This window comes from Nothobranchius furzeri, chromosome 4 (genome assembly GCF_043380555.1).
Source record: "Nothobranchius furzeri strain GRZ-AD chromosome 4, NfurGRZ-RIMD1, whole genome shotgun sequence".
Taxonomy (NCBI): domain Eukaryota; kingdom Metazoa; phylum Chordata; class Actinopteri; order Cyprinodontiformes; family Nothobranchiidae; genus Nothobranchius; species Nothobranchius furzeri.
The window spans coordinates 19,379,103-19,389,777 of record NC_091744.1 but is presented as its reverse complement, the minus strand read 5'-3'; the positions used below and the strand labels follow the sequence as shown (position 1 = coordinate 19,389,777).

Sequence of the window (10,675 nt, the reverse complement as noted above, 5' to 3'; positions counted from 1 at the left end):
GCAGTTTGTTGTTTTGCTGCTAATACAGTAGCAGGTGCAGCTGCTAATACAGTAGCAGGTGCAGCTGCATGTTTTTGCAATAAAAATGTTATGTTGTAATGGAATTCATGCATTAGTTTTTGTTTGCTTTGAAACCAGAGCAGACGTCACACGCCAGACTACATCAACACTGCATACTTTAGTATTTGTTCATTTATCGTGAGTGATATCGATATCGCAATATTAAGCACAGTTATCGAATATCACAGGTTTTCCTAATATTGTGCAGCCCTACTAAATAGATTTTTTAACTTTAAGCTAGAACTTTAACATTGGTCTCATTTGACAGCCCTCTGCTGGCCAGATCCTGCACTTAGTTTTGTGGAGCAGGTAGGTGTTCTAGGGGGCGCTCTTTACCTGCTTTACAGCTGTTAGCTATTTTCTGTGCTGGTAACTAATAAAAGGCTAGCAATTCACTTTTTCAGTTTGCTAACCGTCCCTAAAAAATAACCACAAGAAAAAAAAGTTTTCTTTATTGTTGGCATCACGGAGCAGCCATTTTTGGAACAGGGATGTCTAAACTTTTCAAGATGAGGGCCAAAATCATTAAGTTCAAACTTTTCACGGGCCACAAAAATGTAGAAATAAAACATTTTTTTTCTGCTCAAAAAAGGCCTAAAATCGATATAGTAGTAAACATTTGAACTTAAAATATATGAATTTATCTTAACAGCCTCCGGCAGAGACTAAATTCCACAATTCTAAAAACGCTAGTGAGGTCCATGCAAAACCACTCAGAGGGCCGCAAATGAACCACAGGCCACACTTTGGACACACCCGTCTTAGGAGGTGAAGCAAAGAGCTAAAACCAGTGTGAACATCCACGCGACCTACACTTGTTTGAAGGAGCTAAAGGAGGCTAAAAGAAATCACGGGCTGATGGTGAAAGCCAGCTGGCTTTCTTGCTTCTGGACTTGTAAATAATAATATTATTTGTTCAATAGTGTGGATCTTTCAACTTAGTGGCTTATTTAGTATCAGCTGGCTCATGTTTGTGTTAGCCCATTATTAGCACTAGCTACAGCAGGCTGCTTCAGTTGTAATTTAACTTTTAACCAGTAGGGCGGAGGAGCAGGAAACGGTTTAGTGCTACTTTAAAGCTTAAATCAGATGACGTTAGTGCTTAACCCTCCCACTCTCTTAATAGTTGTGACCCCGCGAGGAAAGTTGACCATTGAGTAGGGTTGATTGTTAATCCATTGGGTCCATGTGGCAGGGGTGAGGAGTGAGCACCGCCTCACCCCTGCCACATGGACCTCAAGGCATAAACTATCAATCCTGCTCAATGGTCAACTTTCCTCGTGGGGTCACCCATAAAGACAGTGGGAAGGTTAAAACAGCAATTCTGCTCAGTAAATCTATATGGAAACCATTGTAAAGCCTGACATTTTGTGCAAAGATCCCCAAACTGATCAGGAATCAGAGGATCACCAAGGCATGCATGGGCTTGGACAGTCCCGGATGTAAGACTCCAGTTTGCCCTCTGACACTTGCATCAGAGCCGTGTATGTGGTCAGCTGAAACGACAGTTTAAAAGTATTTAAATGTTTCACCTGATCCAACCAGAGTTGATTAGAATAGTAAAAGCAAACAAGAAAAGGCTAACCTTGTTCAACACGGGTTTAGTCGAGAGCACGTCGTACAGCGTATTCACAGAGATTCTCTGGGGAAAAAAGGCAACAGATCAAAGGTAAAGAACCAGATTTTTTTTTTGTTAGACTTCAAAGCTAAAATGTCCTTTGGAGAGAAATTCAGTCCATGGGTACTTACTGCCTGTGTGGTCTGGTTCATACACTTCATGGCAGGAGTCCTCCGGTCATCCAGGAAAAACGGATCCTTCCAGTGGTCGTAGTTTGTCTCCAGGACGTACCAACGACCCAGTTTCACATCAATCCTGAGTGCAAGGAGTTAGTAAAAAAAAAACAACTTAGAGCGTGACCGCTAGCCACACTCAAACACGTTTCCCAACTTAAATCAGGTGATCTGAAACCATCGACGTCACAAGCAGCTTGTTATGTAAGTTTCACAAGAAAAACGAGTCAGAGACTCATGACTCACTTCTCCATTACTTTTCTTTTTCGTTGTGGTTTAGCAGGAACAACTTACAGGTAGTCTCAAAAATATAAAACTATTCTGAATTAAATTCAGTGTGAACAAAACCCTTCGGTACTCACTCCAACACATCGATGCTGTGCTGCCTGGAGCGGGTGATGATGCAGCCCTGCCCCCTCTGGTTTCCTCCGAGGATGAAGTAAGCTGGAGCGAGCATCTTCGTCTCGGCCAGTTGCCTTTTGGCTTCCTCATAGCTATCGAGGAACAATATAAAACTCATTTAGCTTCATGAAGAAATATTCAGCTTCAACTTTCAAATCAAGTTTAATTCTTGTGTTTTCAATTAATCTCTATTTTAGTACATCTAGTACATTCAAATGCTTGTAATTGCTGTCAGAATTCGATGCTTTAACATCCTATTTAATGCCGTAACGTTAGCTCTACATGTGCATTACAAACGTTAAACACGGGTACCTGTTCGCATTCTCCAAGACAGATCGAGTGAGAAAGCTCATCCACATCCCGTCTCTCTGTCCCATGATCCACTCCAGGATTCCTGTGTGTGAACACGTTAACATCGTGGCATTTCACATTCAGTTTGTGAAAACTGTTCCAAACTCACCGATGTATCCTCCATCCAGGGTGAAGCGCTCGTTCATGGTCAGGGTGAAGGTGTGCTGGCAGAGAGAACAAGCAGATGCTTTTAAATCCTTCTGAGAGAAATAACTCCATGTTTTATTCGGACTGAGTCTCCAGTTAGGATATTAAATCACTCACAGGCTTGATACCAGTCAGCATGCCAACGTAGCCAGCAAAGTTAGTGGACTTAAAAACCGTCTGGCTGTTCTTTCTGAAGTCTAGGTTGACCACTAGAGGCTTTAGCTTCTCACTGATGATCCACGACTTGTCTTTCACATCCCAGCTGCAAAAAGGACCAGATCTAACACACACCAGAGCCAAGACTCGGCTTAAATATACAAGAGTGTGGAAACGTTTGCGTTCTTACCCCATAAACAGCCCAAAATCTAGATTTCTGCCATGAAGGAGGTTACCTGTTGAATCCCCAAAAGATTTAAGAATTTGTGATATTATTCAGTTTCTTGAATAAACTTCAGCTTTCAGACTCACCGTTCTTATCTTCTGCTACAACAGAGGTGCACACGGTGAAAATCTCATAGAAGATGTTAAACAACACCACTTCACCTAAATTATTACAAAAAAAAATGAGCAGAGGTTAGTATGGTGCGTGAACAGCTGATTTTTAATTATAAATGTTTCCATACCAAGAGGAACCCCTGAAACCTCAGCTATTCCTTTGATCTCCTCACCAAACGGACTTGGTAGTGTGTTCGCCATCAAAGGCTGTAAATAATGAGAGCACAGCCATGAAACCTTTGATATACAGCTTTCATTCAGAGGTGGAGGTCACTCACCAGTGTAATATCAACCAGCTCTATCAGCTTCCCGCTGGGCACAAAAGCATTTGCCAGATTTCTGACGGCTTGAATCAAGCTGATCAGCTGGAACATAAGGAACTCGTGAGTAACTCCAGACCTACCAGCTCTAACTACTGGTCCTCTGCATCATTCTTACATCTTGTTTTTTCTCAGTGATCACAGCCGTCCATCTCTTGCTGGGCGGCAAGTCGAGGTCCACTGTGTACCAGCTGACGGGTCCTCTGAACCTGTAGTGGAAAGAGCAACGTTTGCTGCTTCATCTTAAACTGAACGTGTTTTGATGCAGAAATAATTCCTAAGTTATTCATGCCAGTAGAAATTAATTAGTGTTGAAAATGATGAAAATGCTCAGTTTTATTACATCACCTTAATGCAATTGCTGACAGGCTATCAAAACTAAGGTATTAGTTGTAGAATCCAAGAAAAATAGGAAAATAATCCACAATTATCCTTTACAGACCGGCTTTTCAAGGGAAACAAACTAAAACATTTTTAAAGCAAAAGTGTTTTGATGAACTAAAAGGCATGATGTAAATTAACCAACGTGAGAAACAGCTAAAAGCAAATGTCTTTAAAATATATAATGGCACATGGCAGGCCATTAGAAAAAAAATGTATGTATGTATGTGAATCCAATGAAAACCTAAGTATTTTAACATTCTACAGCTTTGCAAGTTCTCCCACTTAGAAATCATGGAGGGGTCTGAAATTAACAACTTAGGTGCATTCCCACTGTGAGAGGCAGCATTAAAATTTCTATTTCAGAAAATCACATTGTATGGTTTTTAAGAATGTATTGGTATTGCACTGCAGCACAGAAGTATTTGAACACCTGGCAATCAGCAAGAATTCTGGCTCTCAAAAACTTATTAAAAAGTCCACATCTACTCCAATAATTTAAATTATTAGCACCTGTCCACCTCACAGTCAGACTCCAACTACTATAAGACCAAAGAGCTGTCAAAAGACACCAGAGACAACACTGTGAACCTCCACAAGGCTGGAAAGGGCTATGAGGCAATTGCCAATCAGCTTGGTGCAAATAGATCAACTGTTGGAGCGATTGTTAGAAAATGGAATAGGCTTGAGACGACTGTCCGTCTCCCTCGGACGTGGGCTCAGTGCAAGATCTGACCTGGTGGGGTATCAATGATGATAAGAAGGGTGAGGAATCAGCCCAGAACTACATGGGGGGAGCTGGTCATTGACATGTAGAGAGCTGGGACCACAGTTTCAAAGGTAGGTCAGTAGAACTCTGTACTGTCATTGTTTAAAATCATGCATTTCACGGAAGGCTCCCCTCGATGATCCAGAGGAGGTATGGGAGAGAGTCATGTGGTCAGAAGAGACCAAAAAAGAACTTTTTGGTTTAAACTCCTCTCACCGTAAATGGAGGAAAAAGAAGGATGAGTTGCATCCCAACAACACCATCCCTACTGTGAAGCATGGGGGTGGAAGCTTAATGCTTTGGGGGACAGGACGACTGCGCTGTATTAGGGAGAGGATGAATGGGGCCTTTTATTGTGAGATTTTGAGCAACATACTCCTTCCCTCAGTCAGAGCATTGAAGATGAGTCGTAGCTGGTGTAACGTGATGGAGGTGCCATTCCACCGAAGGTCATTTACCCTCTCTCCACAGATGCCTCTGACACAGCACTAAGCTGCATGAAACTGCCTCAAGGTCATGCATTCGCTTCTAAACTGATTTCTTTCCAGCTCAAGAGAAGAATGAAGATAAAGGACTCTTTCCTTTTAATAAATCAAATAACTATTTTAATAAAGCTAATCAAGCAAAGAGTTAGTCAATAATAAGATGTTGACCAATCTGTGAAATAACAATGTTATGAATAACATGCTTTAATAAGTAATATGACTTAATCTAGCTGCACTAGACATGATGACTACACGTAATGTAAACGCATGACACATTGTTTACTCATCCAATCAGAAACTTCCTTTCTGAAGTGTGGCATAGTCTCTGTGGTGTTTATAAATCTGCCAACTTTGATTCGACCAGAAATCAAAACATCCAGATTAATAAAACCAGTTCCCACGCCATCTTAAGGTCAGTTCTCTGAGTTCTCTGCAGTTCACCGCATGCTAAGCGAAGTATCGAACCGGCCATCCGGACTTCCTTTTTAAGCAATGAACCAACAAGCTGGATAAAATCTGTTGCATTTTACCAACCAAGCAACGGTTCCTTTCAGAATAAAAGCTGAACTCACTGACCCAAGGGGAGTTCATCTGACGCTGTGAACTAACTGTCGCTTTTTACCTGGAGACAACCCAAAGACTAGTCTGTTGTACTGCTGACGCCGTTTCACCAGCTCCAGTGCCAAAGGGGGGTCCGAGGACCTGGCAGTCTGGATCTGTACGGAGGTCTCATGTCAAGGGTATTTGTAGAGCGACAATATGGCGTCTCATGTGTTTATGAAACTCCGATCAAACTCTGATCATAGCTAAAATCAAAACATCACAACATTATTCAGACTTGTTTCCCCGGATACGAGAGTTCTGATTACAACATCACTCACACATACACCATCCATCTCAAGTCTGATTCAAACCAGATCCATTCATCACTTAGAGTTAGTCTTGTTTAAAATTGTTTAAATTGTTTGGAAATAAATCTTCTTAAACGTTTTAAAGGTGACTCTTAATACAAGTGTTACATAATCCCTGCAATAAAAAGTCCCAATCTTCTGGTTAAAATCACCCAATAAGGTTGATTTCATATTTACTATGGAATCTTACGTCTCACGGTCTGTTAATTAGATGTAAATTAACTCTTTGACACTGGGTCTTAAAACATGACAATGATCACACAGCCAGATAACCAGTGAGGAGCTTCGTAAGAAGCCTATCAAGGTTCTGGAGTGGCCTAGACCAAAATCCAATTGAAAATCCTTAGAGGGAGCTGAAACTCCACATTGTTCAGCGACAGCCCTGAAACCTGACAGATGTAAAGGAACTTTCGGCATCTTCACTTTTTTCACGTTTTTTAAAGGACCATCAGTTTACCTTTTATATCTCACCCTATCCTAAACACTTGGCTTTGTTTTATTTTGTACTAATTTCCTGTGTTTTCATTGATTGAAAACTATATGCTGACTGTTTTTATCCTACACTGAACCAGAAAGAAGAAAAGATTATTTGTATGATTTCCTTCTTAGGGAAACAAAGAAGTTGGATTAACAACTTCACTGTCAGTTAAATGAATTTAAAAAAGGAATAAGGGTATTTAAAAAGCAAATTGCAGGTTAAATCTTTTTTCTAATTCATATAAATTGCTGTCCAAAAAATACCATTTGGAATGCAGATTGTGGATATTTAGTTTTAAAATATATAACAGCAGAGATTTCTAGTAAAAAGTGACCTTTCTCAGCAAAGTTTCTAAATAGGCTCTTTTTTTCTAAATCTGAACCTCTGACGTAACCAAAGGGAGTTAGAAGCTAGGCACTGCCTCAGCTCAGTGTGGAGAGTGGCTAGTTTTGGGGTCGAGGTCATGTTATCCAGTCAGAGTGTGTGTTTACTAGTGTTGGATTGTGTTCATGTTGATAAACTAGTGTGTGAAGGCTGTACCAACTCCAGCCTGTCTGGACATCGAGTCCCCGGGTTTCCAGATAAGAGAAACAACGCCTCTATCTCTACGCCCAAGGACGTTTTGTGCAGCTGACAAGACGGAACCCGCATCGGTCGGTACTGGGACAGGGAGGTCCATGCTGGGCTCTGGAGACCCGTGGCGGGGTTAAAAAAATTAAATGCGGATTTCTGGAGCTCAGATCACTGTCAGAACTAGGTCAGAACCAACCACCAGAAGAGACGTGCGGCTCAGTGGGCCAGTAGAGCTGGTTTCCAGGTGGGAACCGGACCAGAACCGCCGCCTGGACCACCAGGAGAGGATGCACGGCTTTTAAATATACCAACTCAACTGGCTCGCTGGTGTCTGGGTCGGATCCAGCTCACAGAAGCCGGCATGAGCTCCAGAACTGGATCACAGGCATCTCACTCCCTCCCTCTAAGCCAGGGGTGTCAAACTCAAACTCACACGGGGCCAAAATGAAAGTCTGGGATGGAGTCGAGGGCCAAACTTAAGATTTTTTGAAAAAATTACGGCAAATTTGCACATTTTCTTTATCAACATATATGCAATTTTGAACCTTTAAATTAGGAAACAAACATATTTCTGCATTAACACTGAATGTGGAATAAACAAATTACACACGAGCAAGTCAGTTTTAAATAAAAGGCATCAGTGGTATTCATTACTTGTGGTATAATCAGCATTTTTAAAATATATTCAGGATTTATGCTTTCTTGTTTATTCATTTTTCTTATGTTTTATTCTCCCTTTTTCTCCTGTAATAAGTGTCATCGCTGCTGTGGCATCTAGCTTTCCCCACTGAGGAACAATAAAGGGATTTTCTATTCTATTCATCTATCTGCAGCCTTTCCACTTCCTGTTTACTGTAGGTTAAATCTTTTCTCACGGGCCAACAACAAAATAAAAATATCATTTTATCTTAAATGAAAATGCAATATCTCACCTGTTAACTTTCATGTTTTGGAGCAGAAAAAGAGCATAAAACCAACATATTTAAATCTCAGTTTTAGAGCTGAAACAACTAATCGATCTAATCGATTATAATCGATTATTAAAATAGTTAACAACTTTTTTAGTCATCGATTAGTTGTTTAATAATCACATTTTACCGCATAAAGTTTATTTTTACCACAATCTGACATCGGTTACAATCTGTTAAATTTGCCGCCAGTGTGTGGCAGTAATGAGCCACTGATCTACCAGTGGAGCCGTAGAAGAAGAAACGAGCCAATAAGTACCCTCGGTTTTCATGACGTATCACGTTACTGACACTCATCTTGCTGTGAGAGATGGCGGAACAAGAAGAAATACGGAAGAAAAATAGAAGCGACAAAACTGAAGAGAAACCCCAGACAAAAACCTCACGAGTATGGGAGCACGTCACTCTAGATGTCATGAAAAGATGGGTGACCTGCAAAATATGCAAAAACCATCTAGCATGGCATGGAAGCACGACGTCCCTAAGTGAACATTTGAGACGAAAACATGTGGGGGCTGATGCAGCAGAGGAAGGGCCAGCCCGGTAAGTAACAGAAAATAAACACGATCACTACACGCAGATCAAATTTGGGACTTAGTGTTTTAGCTGAGTTCGTTATAGTGAATGATAAACATGTTTTTTTTATCGCGTCAGTCTACAGCAGGGATTCCCAAAGTGTGGTGTGCGCACCCCTGGGGGTGCGCGAGCTGCCGCTAGGGGGTGCGCGAGGTGAAAAGTGTAATGGCTAAGGAGCTCAGAGAAGTCTGTCATATGTCACCATTAGCGTAGAAACTCATTTGTGGGTGGGCCAAAGAAAAAGTAAGTGGGCACAATAAATGTAATTGAAAACAAGTATATTTTTGCGCGCGCGCGTGTCCTCCACATGTGCCCTAGCTTCATAATAACAATGCGCCGAGCTTCAGCACTCTGGCCTGCACACGCCGATATGTTCCGTCGCACGCGTGCGTGTCCTCCACATGTTCCCTAACTTCATAATAAGAATAATGCGCCGAGCTTCAGCACTCTGGCCTGCGCACGCCGATATGTTCCGTATTTGATCATTTTTAACGGTGTTGGAGAAATCTGAAGGTGGTGAGTCATTCTGGCAGATTGTAATTAACACCTGTCTCATGCAGGTGTTCTGACATTGTAAACCTCACACACAGAACATTGTGGATGTAACAAAATAACAAGAAATGATTCCCATTCAGGCTATTGACAGCGCGCTGAAGATCTGAAGTTCAGAGTGCATCTGTCAGAGGTCAGACGCGTTCCGGCTGAACCACGGCTCACGGGTGCACAAGTGAGCACATCTGGGCTGGGCAGAAGTCATTTTACAACATTGGTTTAAATAGCGCGAGACACGGTGACTTGAGCGGCTGTGTGTGGCACACACACACACATACACACACACACACACACACACACACACACACACACACACACACACACACACACACACGCACAGATTCAATAAGCGCACACGCTGCTTTAACTCCGGCGTGCCGTCAGACTGAAAGCAGAAATGAACGCTGCCTCCACCGTGATAAAAACTTTTAAGAGCTTATTTTTAATTCAAGGTCAAATTAAGATATTAGCTTCTGGGATGAGTCGGGTCCGCTCCAGCCAGTGACTCCTCATGAACCTGACCACATCTCATTTTACTGCAGCATTTGTTATTCCAGTCCGCATGACAGCAGATCACAGATTCAGCCACACCATAAAACAGCAATAAGTCGGTCTGAGGTAAAAGTGAACATCATGGCTATATCTTGTCCCCTATTGACATTTGATTACGCACAAGTAGGTGATCAGCTCAGGTTTACGCAGAGCAGAAGGAAGGAGAGCGCTCTGACCACACAGGTTAAACATTCCTACTTTAAGAAAACCGTTAAATTGCATTGTTTACGTTCTACCTGGGCACTCTAAATATTTATTTAAAATGAAATCAAAGGAAATTGTAATGGTATTGAATGTTTATTAATTACTATTTAAAAAATGAAAGTGATGGGGAATTTTTTTAACCCTGTCTGTTTAGCTTGACATCTGATATATATATATATATATATATATAGAGAGAGAGAGAGAGAGAGAGAGAGAGAGCCATGCCCCGATGTGGGGGCTGGGGGGGGGAGGGGGAGGGGGGGGGTTCGACATGGTTGGGACATAGAAGGGAGTGCGCGGCTAAATAAGTTTGGGAACCACTGGTCTACGGTGTTCTACTTTTGATTGACTAAATGCAATCGTAAATCTCCGTGTTGTGAATCATGCGCTTGCCAAATTTAGCACGTCTGTTTATAAGAATGTTCTCGTTAAGAGAAAAACGGCACAAACCCATAACTATGGTCCTCATTCAAAAAAGGACAATTCCGTGGAGAAAAATATACAGACGAGCTGTGTCCAGGTGAATATAACGCGGCATAGTTGTACGCTTTCAATTTTTAAATACAGGAGAAATTCAGAAAAAGTCATTGTTTTTACAATTAAAAGGCTGTTTTACTATCTAACACTGTAAAACGCCTCACAACACATTTTTATCAAAAA

At 41.6% G+C, this 10,675-nt stretch overlaps 1 protein-coding gene across 2 annotated transcripts in view; it reads right to left on the bottom strand.

Moving 5' to 3' along the window:
- Positions 1–1,327: 1,327 nt before the first annotated feature.
- Positions 1,328–10,675, bottom strand: part of asah1b (N-acylsphingosine amidohydrolase (acid ceramidase) 1b) — a 45,114-nt gene continuing 35,766 nt past the window's right edge. For both annotated transcript variants that reach the window (XM_054743805.2, XM_054743806.2), the window contains 12 exons: positions 3,685–3,775; positions 3,525–3,611; positions 3,375–3,453; positions 3,220–3,294; positions 3,098–3,143; positions 2,869–3,013; positions 2,714–2,768; positions 2,566–2,647; positions 2,214–2,345; positions 1,810–1,933; positions 1,646–1,702; positions 1,328–1,556 (listed from right to left, as the gene is read on the bottom strand). In XM_054743805.2, coding sequence (XP_054599780.1) covers positions 1,467–1,556; positions 1,646–1,702; positions 1,810–1,933; positions 2,214–2,345; positions 2,566–2,647; positions 2,714–2,768; positions 2,869–3,013; positions 3,098–3,143; positions 3,220–3,294; positions 3,375–3,453; positions 3,525–3,611; positions 3,685–3,775 — 1,063 coding nt within the window. In that variant the 3' untranslated portion in view covers positions 1,328–1,466. The remainder of the gene's footprint in view (positions 1,557–1,645; positions 1,703–1,809; positions 1,934–2,213; positions 2,346–2,565; positions 2,648–2,713; positions 2,769–2,868; positions 3,014–3,097; positions 3,144–3,219; positions 3,295–3,374; positions 3,454–3,524; positions 3,612–3,684; positions 3,776–10,675) is intronic.